The sequence below is a fragment of the Onychomys torridus genome, chromosome 4 (assembly GCF_903995425.1).
Source record: "Onychomys torridus chromosome 4, mOncTor1.1, whole genome shotgun sequence".
Lineage (NCBI taxonomy): Eukaryota > Metazoa > Chordata > Mammalia > Rodentia > Cricetidae > Onychomys > Onychomys torridus.
This window is the reverse complement of record NC_050446.1, coordinates 10,131,046-10,148,814: the sequence shown is the minus strand read 5'-3', so window position 1 is coordinate 10,148,814 and position 17,769 is coordinate 10,131,046. Positions and strand designations below refer to the sequence as shown.

Genomic DNA, 17,769 nt, shown 5'->3' with positions numbered 1-17,769 from the left:
TGGCAGAGTCGGTTTTGTCTTGTCTGGGGAGGGTGCCATGCTTGCTTTTAATGGGAGGCCTGAAGTTGTTCTAGATAAAGGAAGGTGGTGATGCTGCTATTGTCAGTAGTGATGAGTGGGTATTCATAGTTGAGCTCTGCTGCTTTCTATGTGCCTCTTGCCGGAGTGGCCAGTCAGTCTTCACTGTGGATAGAGTTAATGTTTATGGCCTGAGCACAGTCGATGTCAGGGACAGACAGACCATTTTCTCTCTAGTCTACTCTTGTGATTCATTCTTGCCTTCTTGCCAGCTCAGCCATGTTGAAGAGAAGCTCACAGCTTCCTTTAATCTTTCTCTGTCTTCAGGGGCTGGCTTGGCTTCACACTTGGCACACCAGCACTACAGAAGCTGTTTAGCCGAGGGGGAACCTCAGAGCAGCCATTTCCTAGCTTCCACAGACAACTGTCAGGCTGAGCTTGTGTCTAATTTGAGAAACATCATTACCTCCCTTGTTGATGACCTAAGGAGCTGAAGCTTCAGGGATTTTTGAAGTACTAAATTACAAAGCAAACTTAGGAGTTGTGGCAGACAGGTGAAGTGCCTCTTGGATATAGAACATGCAGTTTACCTTCTCCCAGATGTAGCATTATTTACAGAAAGCGAGCCTGTTTGCATCCCCACTGATGTCACTCTCTTTTAAAAGGTAAAACTCTTGCCTATTGCATCCCTGTGGTCCAGTCCCTTCAAGCACTGACATCAAAAATACAGGTGAGCAGAAAATGTATTTCTTTGCTGTGCTCTGTTGTGCCCATGCTGCTGAAATGTGGTGGTAATACTAGAGTTGTAGACTCTGTCTGCACATAACATTGTTTTCTCTCTTCCTATCAAATTAAGTGTGAGAATGCCAAGAATGGAGTAGAATAAACACATTACAGTCACCACTGTCTATGTGTAGGGCATGTAGGTAGAAGGCTTCCAGTGTGCCAGATGTGCCAAGTGCTGTTCACATGTCACTTTCTTGACTCCCCATCCTCTGCCATGAAGTTGTGGGGGTTACTATGATCCTAGTGGTGTAGGCAAGTAAAATAACTAAGGCCACAGTGAAGTACCGCTGGTCATAGATTCCCACCTCATTTCTATGACTCTGTCATCTGGGCCGTGATTTGTGGTGAAGCTTTGTTGCTAGCTCCTGCCCTGTTTGGGGGCCTTCCCTTTGTCTTACACAGTACCCAGCATTGGACCTCCTACAGAATTACTGTTAGGGAAATACTCCAACATGCTTTGATTGGCCTCTGTCCATATATTCTCATATCTTGGGCATCTGTTGTACATAATACGAAATTAATTTACAGCCTTACAGGTTAGTGTGTTTACTTTTGAATGAGTAGAGCTGAACTTTGTATTTAACATGGTGGTTTATCAGTCCTGGCTATGGAAATCAGTGCCCATCAGTGGGTTTAGCAGTCAGGCTGCTACATAGTCATCATTACCTAGAATTTGTTCTTAGTTGTGAAACATGGTTAATGACTAGCTAACATTGTATTGAGGAGTCCAGTTGGCTGCTGTAAGTGTGGGCACAGACTTCCTCTTCTAGCCCAAACTTTCTCACGGGTGCAGTGCTATTACTTTCCCTTGAGAGACAATGGTGAGATCAGAAGTAGGGTGTTGGGTGAGTGCACACTGACAGAGGTCTCACTTCAGACCTAACTGATCGGAACGCAGTAGCATGCTGTTGCATTGTAGAGCAGCAGAGCCTTAGGTAAATTACTGAATCAATAACTAGAAGAGAATTGAGGAGCTGAAATAGCCACACTTGGCATGGATCATCAGAGGCTGAAGTGAGTAGTTGACAGTAAGAAGAGAAATGGTATCTCTGTGGCCTTCAGGTGTCCACAGGGACTCTGAACAGATGGGAAAGACAGTGACAGTAACAAGAAGCCCTGGCCACCACTCCTTAGCCAGTCTTAAGAAGGACATGTTATTTGTGTAGTTTGTTTTTGTTGTTGTTGTTTGCCTAAAATGAATTTAATCTCAAGGAAACATGAGACAAAACCAATTAAGGGGTGCTCTGCGAAAATTCCTGGCCAGCAGTCTTTGAGAATGTTGATGGCATAAAAGAAAAATACTGAAGAATTGTCCCAGACAGAGCATGACAAAGGAAGCATGGCGGTGACAAACATGGGGTCTAGGGTGAACACAGACACCTAGAGGTCAGTTGATGAGATTTGAACGAGGTCTGTAGGTTAAGAGTGAGTCGGTGCTCATTTCCTGGTTTTGGTAATTATTCTGTAGTTTGAAGGATGATAGATAGAAATTGAGACTGTCAGAGTTAATTGTATAACTTGTCCATTTTTCCTTTTTTTTTTTTTTTTTTTTTTATAAAGAGCCTGAGCTTTCAAAATGACTAGGTTAAAATTTGTTTAAAAGTGGAGTTTCTTTATAACTTTGTAGACTTGAACAGTGTTCCTGCTGTGTTAGCTGAAGAAATGCAGGCTACAGAGCTGCATGCTATGACTGCGGTTTCACAAATGATAATTTGTCTTGTGGCTCATAGCTAACTAGAATGACACTAGTCAATTGTGGGCTTTTTGTCATTTGAAAATGGGTCTCATGCAGCTAAACTTGAGCTCTTGATCTTCCTGCCTCTGCCTTCCAAGTACTACCATTGTGGACGTGTGCCACCATGTCTTTCTTGGCGATTTTTTAAATTAAATATTTTTTCTAATATATTATATCTTACATGCATATAATGTTTGGATCTGGTTTTTCCTTTGTGCCCCCTACTTCTACCTCCCAACCCTACCCCCTCAAATCTAAAATCTATTTAGTGCTTCCTTGTGTGTGTGTGTGTACCTGTACACATATATGCTGATTGGTTTTTGTCTACTTGACTCAAACCTAGATGTATCTGGGAAGAAGGAATCTCAGTAGAGGAATTGCCTCCATCAGATTAGCCTGTGGGCAAGTTTCTGGGGCACTGTCTTGATTAGTTATTGACATGAGTGAACCCAGCCCACTCATTGGTGCCAACACTAGATAGGTGGTCCTGGGTGCCGTAAGAAAGGAAGCTGAGAAAACCATGAGGAACAATCCAGTAAGCAGCACTCCTCTATGGCCTCTGTGTCAACTCCTGCCTCCAGGTACCTCCTTTGACTTCATCTCACAGTGGACTGTAAATTAAGCCAACTTGTTTTTGCTGGTGTCTTACCACAGCAGTAGGGAGGAAACTAAGACAGTGTATATGAGTATGGGTCAGCAAACTGTTAACACTGTTTTCTCTGCGGTAGGTAGGTGGGGAATTCTGTTTCCTAAGGATAAACGACTTTCCCCACTATGAACTTTACGGAGAGCCGATTCATATACAGTGCATAGCCTGTTTCTAGCATGTAGTCAGAGAAGAATGAATGTAACTTGCTAATGTTTGTGGCCAAATCTCACCCTTAAGTTTCTAGGATACCTTTCCAGTAAAGGGTCTTTTGTCTTTCTTTGTAATAAGTTGTAGAGTTGGACAATATTTGAGCTGGAGTGGATCTTACAGCCCAACTCTTATAGATGATAAACTGAGAGCAAGAGATTCAATGACATACAATATCAGGCAGGTGGGAGATTCTGCTCAAACCCTGGCCCGAGAGGATCCTTTTATGCCTTTGTTCCCAGGGTTATGACAAGACAGAGTAAGGTGCTCATGTGACATGTTGAGACCTAGCATCTGGAGTTGGTCACTAGGTGTTAGCTGTCATCATTAACACTGTCATGTGGCCATTTCAAACAACAATGATTGGATCTGCTTATATTCAGAATGATTAATAACAGGCCGTGTGGTGGTGTATTTGTTCAATATCACTAAGACCAAAGATTGAACTGTTCTGTAAAAACAGTTTTCCAAGCTGGGCATGGTGCACACCTTTAATCCCAGTACTCCAGAGGCAGAGGCAGGCGGATCTCTTGAGTTTGAGGCTAACCTGCTCTACAAAGTGAGTTCTAGAATAGCTAAGACACAGAGAAACCCTGTCTCAAAAAACCAAAAAATAAAAACATAGCAAGCACAAGGCCCTGGGTTCGGTCCTCAGCTCTGATAAATGAATGAATGAATGAATGAATGAATGAACGAACGAACAAACTAATTAATTAATAATAATAAATAAATAATAAACAAACTAACTATAAACAGAAAATGGTTTTCAAACTGAACATGGAGACACATGCCTGTACTTCCAACACTGGGAAGGATAGTGGTTAAAAGACAGCTTGACCTATACAGTTAAGACCCTGTCTCCAACAAAAGAAAAAAAGAAAAACAAGTTTTTATGAGCTCCAATTTGAAGATTTACATACTTCATTGTATGTGTATGGGTGTTTTATCTGCATCTATGAATGCCTGGTTCCTGTGGAGGTCAGAAGAGGGTGTCAGATCCTGAAACTAAGATTACAGTGAGCCACCTCATGTGCACAGGGTGTATCTGTGTGTCTGTGTGTGTCTGTCTGTAGGAGCAGCAAGCCTCTTAACTGCTGAGCCATCTATCCCCTGTAAGCCTCAATTCAATTCACTTTTTCTAGTTGTATTCATTGTAGCCCCTTGTAATTTATCATAAATCATAAAATGATGTGACCTAGAAGCCATAAGCAGCTACTCCTGGACCCTGGCCTGATCCCAGCCAAGGGGCTGGCATGGAGTAGGCACCTTCAATGTCTGCTCTCTCCCAGTTCTTTTGGCTTTGGCTCTGATTTTTAACATCACATCCATCCTGCTTCATGCATCCTCACGCCCTGTGCGGAATTGATGTTTCTTTCTTCTTGTCTGTGTAGTAACACCTTTTGAAATGTCAGAATCTCCTATCGTCACATGGTGGCACATTAATCCTGCTGTACTAGCATGTTTACTGTTCCTCACTGGGGCTTCAGTACAGTCTCACAAAGTTGGTGTTGAGTATAGACTACTCAGGTTTGAATTCTAAATCCTCCTCTCCTGAGTAAATGTTTCCTATGCAGAACATGAAAGCCAAACTCTAATTGGATTTGCTGCTGAGCCCATCCCTTTACTCTCGAAAGTTGCTTGTCATGCCCTCTGAGCCCTTGATGAGAAAGGCACCATTGACTTAGTATCTTTTCTACATTGCTTTGGATTTTTATTATTGCTGTTTAGATACAACGTGTCTAAAAAAATAAAATATTCAAAGAATTCCAAGGATCTATAGGGTGGAAACAAAGCCTCAACTTCTCCAGAGGTTCAGTATGCCTCCTGACACAAGGTGTCTCTTTCCAGGGACAACCTGTCATATCCATCAAACAGACTGACTGCATACTTCCTCTTTGCGTTTTTATGTGGAGACATTTCTTTCTGTGTTGGCTGAGGACACAGACGTTTATACATTTGCCCTTTTGATCCAGGGTTTGGTCAAAGCCACCCTCATTCTGTCCTCCTGGGACAGTTGCACTGTCCTTGTCGTGCCTTGGGTGGTTTCTCACTGTGCCACATTGGCCTGCCGTGGTTGTACTTGCTTGCTTATCTTGCTGCTTTGTGGCAGGGTCTCTTGTAGCTTCCCATTATGTGTGTGCCATAAATACTGAGCCATGGCTGTATTGGTGAGTAGCATTTAGACATTATGTCCAGAAAATAACACGTCTGAGAAATAGTCTCTAGCTCCTTTACACACATGTGGACATGTAGGAATAATTCCTCGAAGTGGGATTTGTAGTTGTGTTTTTAATAGCTAATGCTAAAGTTGATCTGTTAGGGGTTTTACCAGTGTGTGCCTGCCAGCAGTGTTGTATTTGGTTGGCCATGCCCGGCCGGCTGCTTTACAAGTCTTTCTGTATGCGATTCTATTCCAGACCCCAGTTGCTTTTGTGACCTCTGAGTGCCAGTGCTACCTTGTGACTGCTGCAGTATTTAGTTACTTCATGGGGGATATGTTTCCCACAAATATCTTTGTGGCTTTTGCACTTTTAAAGATGCTTACCTTAGAATTGTCTGTGTGCACCTCTGCTGCCCACATTCCCTGTGGCATTTGTTAGAACTGCATTACAATCCTGAACTCATTTAGGGAGCAGTCACTATGATATTGAATCTTCTCTAAGGAGAAGGTATATCTTTCCTTAAAAAAAATAAATAAATAAAATTCCCCTCAGGTATGTTTTAATTATTCTTCATATAGATTTGAGAATTTTCTCTTTTTTTAAAAAAGTTTCTCCCTGTGTGGTCCAGGCCTGCTGCAGACTCAGGTCCCCCTTCCTCAGCCTCCTACATAAACATGAGCCATCATGCCTCATAGATTTCACACCTAATATTTATAACTTTTGTTGTTATTGCCATTGTGTGAAGTTGTTCATTCATTACATTTTCTAGTATTTTTGTTTGTTTTTGTTGTTGTTTTATGTTTTGAGACAGGGTTTCTGTGTTGCCCTGGCTGTCCTGGAATTCACTCTGTAGACCATGCTGGCCTCAAACTCAGAGCTCTGCCTGCCTCTGCCTCCAGGGTGCTAAAATTAAAGGCATACACCATCACCACCTGGCTACATTTTCTAATTTTTTATATTGGAAGGCATTGCATTTGGTTGGTTTTCCTTTTTTTTTTTTTTCCTTTGAGATAGAGTCATGGTATATAATCCTTGAGGGCTTGGGATTCACGCTTCTGCTGCGCTGCTTGGGCTTCCTGAATGCTATGAAGAAATGTAGGAGTAGGTACTACCCCTGACCCAGCTTCTTGTTTGTTTTGGAGACAGGGTCTTGCTATGTAGCCCTGGCTGACCTGGAGCTCACTATACTGACCAGACTGGCCTCCAAATCACAGAGATCTGCCTGCCTCTGCCTCCCAAGTGGTGAGTTTAAAGGTGTGCTCCACCATGCCTCACTTAGCTATTTGGGGTTTTTGTTGTTGTTTGTTTGTTTTTGTTTTTCAAGACAGGGTTTCTCAGGTTTTGGTGCCTGCCTTGGATCTCGCTCTGTATACTAGGCTGGCCTCGAACTCACAGAGCTCTGTCTGGCTCTGTCTCCCCAGTACTGGGATTAAAGGTGTGCACCACCACTGCTGGCTAGGTTTTTGTGTTTAAGTGTGTATTTTATCTGCTTATGCGCTTGTACATCATGTGTGTCATTGTCTGTAGAGGCTAGAAGAGGGTATTGAATCCCTTGGAACTAGAGTTATAGACAGTTGTGAACCATCATGTGTGTGCTGGGAACTGAATCCTAGTCCTCTGGAGAGCAGCCAGTGCTCTTGACCACTCAGTTATCTCTCCAGTCCCCATTGGCTATTGATTTTTATGTTTTGCATTCAGTTACTTAACTGAAATTCCTTACTGATTCTGTTATAGTTTCCCCATCTAAGATAAAATAGCATCATCTTTTTGTGATTATAATTTTATTTTCCATTTTCCAGTTCTGTACACATTTCTTTCTCCTGTTCGATAGAATGGGGCAGAACTGTTGGCACAGTAGTCTGTCATCATAGGTGTAGCGGGCTTTCTTTCTTTTTTAAAAACATTTTTTTCAATATTTACTTATTTTTATTTTATGTGCATGGGCGTGTTGGCTGCATGTCTGTGTACTATCTCTTGTGTGCTGTATGTGTTCAGTGCCCACAAAGGTCAGAAGAAGGTGACAGATCCCCTTAGAAGTGGAATTATAGACAGTTGTTACCTGTAATGTAGGTCGTGGGTACTGAACCTGCGTCCTCTGGAAGAGTAGTTAGTGCTCTTAACCACTGAGCCATCTCTCCAGCCCCGTGTAATGGACATTCTTATCTCCTCCTTTTCTTTGGTATGTTTCTGATGATTTTAGCTAGCCACCCATAAATCTCCTCTGTCATACTTTGACCTTCATTGGTCCTCCTATTTAATTCCTTCCTCCCTCCCTCCCCCCTCCCTCCCTCCCTCCTCCCCCCCTCCCTCCCTCCCTCCCTCCCCCCTCCCTCCCTCCCTCCCCCCCTCCCTCCCTTCTTTGAGACTGGATCTCATATAGTTCAAGCTGGCCTCGAACTGAAAACTTGGAACTCTCCTACCTCAGCCTGTACCTGGCACTCTACTCATTGGCATTTCTTTTTCTCTCAACAGCGCAGTGACGGCCCCTATGCTTTGGTCCTAGTGCCCACCAGAGAGGTAAGCAGCTGGCTTGTAGAGTGATGTTTGTGTGTGCACTGTGATGGCCTGTTGACTTGAAGTGCTTTCCTCACTTCCTTCCCTGCTAAACAGGCCACTGTGCATGCTTTCCTTCACATTTCTTCCTGGGAACCGTTCTGCTGGTTTCTGTCAAGGAAGAAGGTTTAAGTGCTCTTTGGAGACATGTATGAGAAGACATTTCTTCATTGTCTAAAAAAACTAATGATACTTAAATTAATGACCCTTCAGAAGGAATTAAAAGAACTGCATTTTTTGTTTGTTTGTTTGTTTTTCGCTAGAGCTGAGGACCAAACCCAGGGCCTTGTGCTTGCTAGGTAAGCACTCTACCACTGAGCTAAATCCCCAACCCCTGTTTATTTGTTTTGAAATAGGCTTTCTCTGTGTAACTCTGGGTGTTCTGGAACTCACCCTATATACCAGGCTGCCCTCGAACTCACAGAGATCCACCTACCTCTGCCTCCCGAGTGCTGGGATTAAAGGTGTGGGCCACCACTGCTTGGCAAAGAATTGTATTTTTATACTTCAAATATTTTTTAAAAAGTAACTGAAAACATTTGGATATAAAACTGAACTTTTTTTAAAAAATGAAGCTATTGCTGCTATTAATTCTTACTTCTTCATGAACATTAAGTAGAAATCACCTCTGTCAGAGCTGCAGGATGTGTCCACAGGGGCAATTTCAGATGTTTCCATGGAGAACTTACAGGAAAATGGAAATTTCTAGACAGCTTTTCTTTCTTTCAAGATTTTTTTAAATTTTCATATGTATTAGTGTTTTGCCTGTGAACCACATGTGTGCAGAGTCCATGGAGACCAGAAGAGAGTGTCAGATCCCTGAAACTGAGGTTAGAAGTGATTTTGAGCCACTGTGAGTGCTGGGAATTGAACCTGGGTCCTCTGCAAGAGCACCCAGTGCTATTAACTGCTGAGTCAGCCCCTCTAGTCAGCCTTTTATACAGCCTGCTCTGTCCTTTGGAGCACATGCAGGGAGGCATATTGAAATGTTTTCAGCAGCAAGCCTGTCACTTTGCTGGAATGCCACGCACACTAAACATGGGGACAACACATAACCTTGAACAGGATTCTGTACGGGCTATTTTGATGGTGTCTAATGACTGCCACCTACATTAATTTTACTTGTCCTATATCCATTGGGTTCACTGGATTTGTTTTGTAAACTTAGGAATGATCACCTCTATCTTCAGATAGCCTTCTGCAGCCTTAAGACATGGATGGCCAAGTTCCCCAAGTGCCTGTCAGGCCACTGTTGTTCTATACTTGAACTTCTCTGTGTGACACTTTGGGAATTTGAGCCAGCAGAGGGAGCACAAAACACTATTTTTTTGTATGTGTAAGAAATATATGTGATGTCTTCACCCTCATATTCTAAACTGACAGATTGCAAAGCCTGTTTGAGAAGAGAGTATTTTCAGGGCAAATTCTCTATGTAGGATTACTTGCTCTAAGCCTTGAGGTCTAGGGATGCACCCTGATCAGTTTAGATGGTCTTTTCTTAAAAAGTATAAAAAGGAAGCAAGGGCCCTGCTCACTGTCTCCAACTTTTATCACTTACAGCTGGCTCTGCAAAGCTTTGACACTGTCCAGAAGCTGCTCAAGGTAAGATAAGCCGTGAGGCAGTGCTGTCTTCCTTTCTGGCACTGGGAGAGAAGAGCCATGTGGCACATGTTGTTGGAAAGTGAGAATATGGCTCCTGTCTCATCTTCCCAACAGGCCTCCTGGCCTCCCTGAGAGCAGTTGGTGGGTTTCACTGACAGACCTCAATAACTTTTTTGTTTTTTTGAGAAAGGGTTTCTCTATGTAGCCCTGGCTGCCCTGGACCTCACTCTGTAGACCAAGCTGACCTTGAACTTAGAAATCAGTCTGTCTCTGCCTCCTGAGTGCTAGGACTAAAGGCATGCACCACCACTGCCCAGCTAATAACTCTGGCTAGTAGTTGCTAGAGGTTAAGTGTTATTGTTGGTGCACTTGACTTGAAGTGACTTAGAGGCCCAGCCCTCAGGTAACTGGTGGAAAGCAGCAAGAACTTGTAAGGACATTCAGGAGAGAGAAGACAGCCAAGCCAAGGTTCAATACTCACAAAAGGAGTATTTTTTTCCTTTCTGTCCTCTAGTAGTGAGTGGGGAGTGTATTGCTTAGGTTTTCTTTCCCCTTTGCAAAATAGTGAGCTTAACTGAAATATATTTTCTATTTGGACACCATGCAGGGTGGAGGGCTACTTAGATTATTTTACAAGCTCACATTTGTCCTGATAGTACTTCTGGTCTAGCACTGCAGCTAATGACCCCAGGTACCTCAGTGCCACCAACTGCATCTTCGCAGAAACTCCTCATACACTATAAAGCCCAAGTGCTCCCTGCTGCACACTGGCTTATGCTAGGAACTTAGGATCAGCTCTGCTTCTAGGAGAGGGGTTTGCTTTATGTTGATTGTGGTCTGGTATTTTTGTGTAGCCATTCACCTGGATTGTTCCTGGAGTGTTGATGGGCGGAGAGAAGAGGAAATCAGAAAAGGCTAGGTAGGAAGAAATGGGTTTGTTTATTCCTCTTGGAGTTTTTTCTGCTGTCTTGTTCAGTAACACTTGGTTCTTCAGCATGCAAGAGAGCCTCCTCTGCTACTGTGTCTCCTGGTCCCCACATACAGAGACAGGCCAGGTCAGTAGTCACCTGGAGACAGTGCTGTTTATCTCAGATTCCCTTCTGATATAGTTAGTGATAGTGCTGTAACCTGCTTAACCCACCCACTTGGGCCCCACAGGGTACTTGTTTGGTGTGCACCCCTGCATGTGACTCCCTTTGGTGCATATTGAGAATTGGTTTTGCTGTTTAGATTTGTAAAAAAAACCCAAGAAGATAGGTGGGGCCTTCTGGCCTGCATCTGTAATCCCAACACTGGGAGGCTGAGGCAGGAGATCAGGAGTTTTGAGGCTAGCTTCAGCTACATATTGGGTTCACGACTAGTCTGAGCTACATAGAGATTCTGTCTTCAAAACCAATAGCAACAACAAGCAAGGTGATAATTTCCTTAATGCTTAGCACAATCTTAGTACCTTGATTCTCAGTTCTGCATTGGAGCTTGCAATGGATGTCATTAGAAAATTGTTAGATGGGCCGGGCAGTGGTGGCACATGCCTTTAATCCCAGCACTCAGGAGACAGAGCCAGGCGGATCTCTGTGAGTTTGAGGCCAGCCTGGTCTACAGAGCGAGATCCAGGATAGGCACCAAACTACACAGAGAAACCCTGTCTCCAAAAAACAAAAACCAACAACAACAAAAAAAAAAGAAGAAAAAAAAAGAAAGTTGTTAGATGGGTTAATAGCACTTTAACAGTTATACCAGCTCTTTGAATTGTCTGTAACTTGAGAGTACACATAAAGCTTGACACTTAAGAATGTTGGTCAGGCCAGACTCGGCTATAAACAACAGCAATAGGGGCCAGGTTGTGGCTTCTCCATCTTTTTGTGTCCTCGTGGAGGCTTCCTTACAAGGGTACTTCATAGCCTTGGATCATCGCCAGAGCTTCAGCCATTGTATTTTAGTTTCTTGCTAGAAGTGACAAAAACAATTTTTTTTTCCTCCGTCCAAAGGTACATATGTTATTGCACACTCTTTATCCTTTATCCTTTATTCCATAGCCAAAGCATGAGCGTGTTGCCACACTTGACTGAAAACAAGAAAACCTAGCCAAGCAAGATGGTCTTCTGTCTTCTGCTATAGAATAATGGGACTGTGGCTGTTTGGGGAACAGGAAAGTTAGTGATTTTTTTTTTTTTTTCGAGACAGGGTTTCCCTGTAGCTTTGGAGCCTGTCCTGGACTAGCTCTGTAGACCAGTCTGGTCTCGAACTCACAGTGCTGGGATTACAGGCGTGCACCACCACTGCCTGGCTCAGTGATTTTTTTTTTTTTTTTTTTAAACAACAGGAAGGATATGCTAAGGAAAGTTTGGAGGGGAGTGGGAATGGAGAGTGGGAGGTGGGTATGACTAAGATACATTGTATATATTCTTAAATTAGCCAAGAATAAGTTTAAAAAGAAATAAGCTTTGGTCTATATCTTCTGTGAGGCAAAGCTCATACCCATTTTATGACAGCTACCCAGAGGGCCCAATATGAGAAAAAACTTCCTAACAAAATGTGTTAACACTTAGAATGTGTGTCCTAACAGTAAGAATGTATGTCCTAATAAACAGTCAAAATGTGTGACCTAACAAACAGTCAGAATGTGTGACCTAACAGTCAGAATGTGTGACCTAACAGCCAGAATGTGTGTCCTAACAAACAGTCAGAATGTGTGTCCTCACAGTCAGAATGTATGTCCTAACAATCAGGGGGAAATATATATATATATATATATATATATATTTCACCTGGCCGGGCGGTGGTGGTGCACACCTTTAATCCCAGCACTCAGGAGACAGAGGCAAGCGGATCTCTGTGAGTTGGAGGCCAGCCTGGTCTCCAAAGCGAGTTCCAGGAAAAGCACAAAGTTACACAGAGAAACCCTACCTCAAAAAAGAAAAAAGAAAACAAAAAAAAAAAAAAAAAAAAAAGACCTGGCTAGGGTACTGGAAAGATGGCTCAGAAGTTGAGTGCTTACTGTGGACTTTGGATTCCAGCACCCACAGGAGGTGGCTCACAAACACCTGTGACTTCAGATCAAAGGGATCTCCTCCCCCTCTGGGCTCCATGGGCACCCAAGTGTACATACACACAAAATAAGGGGCTGGAGAATAGTCAAAAGCACTTAGTCTTCCAGAGGACCAGAGTTCAGTCCTCAGTGCCATGTTGGATGGCTTATAGGCTGCCTGTTATTCCAGCTCACGGGCCTCTTCTGGCCTCTGTGGGCACTTGCACATATTCTATATAAAAAATTATAATGTATATAAATCTTTAAAAAGTAGATCTAGCTGGGCAGTGGTGTCACACTCCTTTAATCCCAGCACTCCGGAGGCAGAGGCAGGTGGATCTCTGTGGATTTGAGGCCAGCCTGGTCACAGAGTGAGTTCTGGGACAGCCAGGACTACACAGAGAAACCTTGGCTCAAAAAAAAAAAAAACCAAAATTTTTAAAAAAAGGTTGGCTAGATGCCCATCTATACAGGATGTTCTAGAAAGATCAGTGAATCAGATAAAAATGCTTTGGGTCATATGCTTAAAAATTCCTTTCAAAGTAAAGTTTGTATGATTTGGTGTAACTGAATCTTAGCAGTTCTATACACAGAAGAATGAAATCTCACCTGTTTGTTTTCACTCGAGGCTTTGGCATTTGTGCTGGACACACAATGACTGTCTCCTTTGCCTATTGCTTGTATTTTTGTTGCTACAGTGTTTGACATACTTTCTTTTATAAAAATGATTTAAACAGACTCCGCAAAGGCATAAATATCCTTATCTCAACTCCTGGGCGCCTGGTGGATCATATAAAATCTACGAAGAACATTCACTTTAGTCGAATACAGTGGCTGGTTATGGATGAAGCAGACAGGTGAGCCTGGTCTAGGAAGCAGGGAAGGTGGGAGAAAGGGGCTGTTTGTCCTACCATTTCGGGGACAATTCTGTAGCCTGATAGTGTCAGGTTTCCTCTTTGCCTGGGTTAAAGTCCTTCTCTTCCACCTTCAGGATATTGGATTTGGGTTTTGAGAAAGACATCACAGTGATTCTGAATGCTATAAATGCTGAGTGTCGGAAACGGCAGAATGTCTTACTGTCAGCGACACTCACAGAAGGTGAGTTGAGAAGGAGCTGTGGGTTGATGCCAGTAGGTGCCCCTCTTAGGGTAAGGGACAGCCTTTCCTGTCCTGCATGCCCAGTACCTGGGATCTGAGAGGAGAGAAGTGGCTGCTGGTACACACACCGGGGTGCATGGGAGGTAGGCTGGCCACCATTTGGTTTTGCTTGATGGTGGGACACAAGCAGGTGCCATTGTGCAGGTGACGCTCTCCTCCGCTCTAGTTTTAGTCACCCTCCTTTTCACTAAGAGTCCACATCCCCTAGCTCCTTTCTGACTCCTCTACACTTGCAAGAATTTCTTGGCTGTTTTGTAGATGGGAAACTAAGGCTTAGAAAACAGAACCACTTCACCTGTTTCACCTGCATAAAGAGTCACTGTAGATTCGAGCAGTGCTTTCATGGCCGTGTGTGGTTTAGTTGATCTAGGCCACAGTAAGATACACATGAGTTAGGTGCCATTTGCGTGACTTTGAAAGTGTTACTAAGAAACATTAGTCTTTAGAGATAATCTTCAGAAAAGGGATTCTGTGATCAAATAAATTTGGGAATTGTTTCATTCCCTCACTTTTTTGGGTAATGATAATTAGTTCAGTAAAGGCCCGAAGAAGGCCTGCAGCCAAGAAGTCTATGGAAGTATTTTAATCTATGGTTTTGTGGTGATCACAGAACTTTTAGTAAAGTGAGGTACAGATATCTGATGAGGGCATAGAAATTGCTAGCCTAGATGGGCATTGGGCTATGTATTACCCCCACCAACATGGCAATAGGGTAGGTCAATGCTGGACTTTCTGGAAAATCGGGGTGAGTGCTCTGGGGATGCATATGTGACCACCTGTTTTGTCCTTTCACTGTATCCAAGGTGTAACACGGCTAGCTGATATCAGTTTGCACAATCCAGTCAGCATCTCTGTCCTGGACAAAATCTGGGACCAGCCCAACCCTAAGGAAGTTGCTCATACCCAGCTGGACAGCTTTGCCATACCAGAGAGTCTTGACCAGCATGTGGTGGTGGTTCCCAGCAAGCTGCGCCTTGTCTTCCTTGCAGCCTTCATCCTGCAGAAGTGCAAGGTAGGACTGTGGCTTAGATCTGGCCAGATATAGGGAAGTAGCACATATTTCATTTGTGCTGGGTAAACATAGCAGTGAGGTAAAGCTCCAAAACAAGAAAGGAAGGGGCTGTTAACTTTGTTTTTTTTTTGGGCGGGGGAGATTAGCAATTTCAAAACAGTAGTAAAGAACCTCAAGGTAAGGGCAGTGGGGATCATAGCATTAAATTTGAATATACTTTGTTGGAGCTAACATTAGGGGAATGCCATAGATGACAGAGGCATGCAGGAGTGAAGTGTTTCTTGAAGACTCTTAGACCTGGTGTATTTGCTTACCAGATTCATGGGGTGACTCTGGGATATGAGGTAGCAGCTGTAGGAGTCCCTGCATTTTGGGACTGTGGCTGGGGGTCACTGCTGGTTGACAGGCCTGAAGTGTAAGGGACAGCTTACCCTAAAGTATATTTGTTTTTCTCTTTGAGGTTGGAGCTCTTGTCATTTTCCTTTCTGTTGTCTTTGTGGGGTGGAATATCAGTGTTGGTATTTTTAATAATTAAAGCCTGTGTCCCTGTATTTCCAAACCGGGGCCAGCATGCACATGGACCTTAGAGACGTGCTCATTTTAAGGGCATCTTTGCTTCTGGCCATGTGCTTACTTTCCCCATCTGTTTGTGTAGTTTGAGAAGGACCAGAAGATGATTGTCTTTTTCTCGAGTTGTGAGCTGGTGGAGTTCCACTACAGCCTCTTCCTTCACACCCTATCTTGCCGCTCAGAGGCCCCCACTTCAGAGCAGCTATCGTCTGCTTCCTGGCCACCGAGACTCCTCCGGCTGCACGGCAACATGGACCCAGAGGTGAGCCCACTTCCCCACCCCCACATGCCGAGAGCCTGGCAGAGAGAGTCCTGGTGCACTTGTGTCCTTTCCAGGCTCTCCCAGGCTGGGAAAAACAGCCAGGAATGAAGGAGCTGCTGGTAGATGCTGGTGAGGGAGCCTATTGTTCTTTGGGCTTCTGCTCTGGAGTCGCCTCTTCCACCTGAGAGAGCTCACAGCCCTGCTTGGCCTGCGTCTACCTCAGCCAGCTGTTACGGCAACTGAGGAGCACTAAGTAGCTGGCACCAGGGAAGGCTTTTGCCTTTTTAGTACCCAGTGTGTAATTAGGGCTTGATGTCTTCAAATTAAGAGCATTAATGGAGCTAAATTGTGGATCCCATATGGTACTGCTGAGCGTGGCGGCTGTCATTGTCAACAAGACACAGCGCTGCACTCTGTGAGCACTTTGGGCTAAGAGAGGGTACTGCACACCAAAAGCCTTTGGTCTCTGTTCTTCCCTTCAGAGTGAGCTTCCTGAAGAATGATACCTTCCCTACCTTTATATGTTCTGTGGAAGCCTCTCTCCTAGGCTCTTAACAAGGCCATCTTTAGGCTTTGTTATTGGTGGGGTACCTCCCTCCTAGATGGTGCATAGGTTTGAAATAAGAGCCATCTTGTGATGAGGTTTCAGGCATCTTAGAAGATTGAAAGCTAAAAGAGATGACTGTGGTCTGGGGTGATTGGAAACAGGTCTGTCCCTCATGGGACATGGGGCCCAGGAAAGTGACCTTGCTGAAGGTCACTCATGGACACAGCTTCTTTGCCACTAGATACATAGAAGTCACAGAATAGTCTAGCTTTGTTAGTTTCCTATTATGCTTTCAACTCCCTGATTGGTTGAGTCAGTTGGTTTTGTTGAGTACCATGTGTGGTTTTAGGTTTTGTTTTAAACTTGGTTTTTAATCCTCTGGGCACTTGCCAGTTCCAGAGCCATTCTGCAGGAGGTGGCTGAGGATGCTGAGTAGCTTATGGACCTGAAAGACTCACAGGGTTTTGTTAGATCAGAAAAGATCCCTAGTTAAATGATCTCACACGGTCCATCTCATGGGTGATATGGTATTCTTGCATGGTGTGCCTTCTGGGACAGACTGTATTCTGACTCTGGCTTTGTTACTGTCTGACTTGAGATCAGAACTTAAACCCTCTGTACTGTCTCCAACTCTCCAGTCAGGTGATGGTGGTGGTTATTTCATAGGTTGGTCTACCATATAGTTCATGTAGGTGAGCTTGGTACCTAGTGAGTACTCAGCAGTCATTATCTGCTGATGGTCTTAATTTTCTTAGGGATAGTTCAACATCCTCGGAACTTAATAATTATTAGTATTCCATCTCTACAGACTCCCTGTGAGCTAAAAAGAATGCAGGAGGTAGTATCCCTGCCTCTTGTCCTGTATCTATCAGAGTTAAGTGTCTTTTTTTCTAGACTAATTTCTAGACTTCCTAGTGTCTTATCTTAGACTGTCCCGAGACCTGAGAATGGCCTCCCTAGATGACTAGAGACATTGCTGTTTGGAGATGTGTTGTACTTGTAGTGAAAACCCAAGAGTTTGTAGGCTTTTTTTCTTACCCCATATGTGAATGCATCATGTCTAGTGTCTGAAACATTTCACACTTACTTTTCCAGTTTTGTTTTAATGATATAGTAATAAATATTATAGAGACCATGCAGCATATCTCCATCCAGCCTGGACCTTGCCACACCCTAACTGTGCCCTCTAGCTATGAGCCTGTCCTACAGGCAAATTTCTTAACCTCTCCTCTCCATTGAGACTTGAAAAGCCCGTGCTGCTGTATCCCTTGATGGAGTCCTGGGCTTGCAGCCATGGGACAGAGTGCACATGCACAGATGACCAGAACTGTTCACCATAGTGTAATAGGGCTGTGCCAGTGCCCACGGGGAGACATCCTTTCAGCATTGTTAGTAGATTTTGTATTTTATCTGTTGATTGCAGGTATAGCTAGATCTCAGGTGTGTGCTGCATTGTGACTTGGAGACATACTTGGTTCAT

General features: G+C 43.8%; 1 protein-coding gene across 1 annotated transcript in view; it reads left to right on the top strand.

Annotated features, from left to right (window-relative positions):
• Positions 1 to 17,769, top strand: part of Ddx31 (DEAD-box helicase 31) — a 70,857-nt gene that overhangs the window by 6,817 nt on the left and 46,271 nt on the right. The window contains exons 6-13 of the mRNA XM_036186116.1: positions 684 to 748; positions 8,030 to 8,074; positions 9,671 to 9,712; positions 10,567 to 10,631; positions 13,478 to 13,597; positions 13,732 to 13,838; positions 14,702 to 14,910; positions 15,566 to 15,742. Coding sequence (XP_036042009.1) covers positions 684 to 748; positions 8,030 to 8,074; positions 9,671 to 9,712; positions 10,567 to 10,631; positions 13,478 to 13,597; positions 13,732 to 13,838; positions 14,702 to 14,910; positions 15,566 to 15,742 — 830 coding nt within the window. The remainder of the gene's footprint in view (positions 1 to 683; positions 749 to 8,029; positions 8,075 to 9,670; positions 9,713 to 10,566; positions 10,632 to 13,477; positions 13,598 to 13,731; positions 13,839 to 14,701; positions 14,911 to 15,565; positions 15,743 to 17,769) is intronic.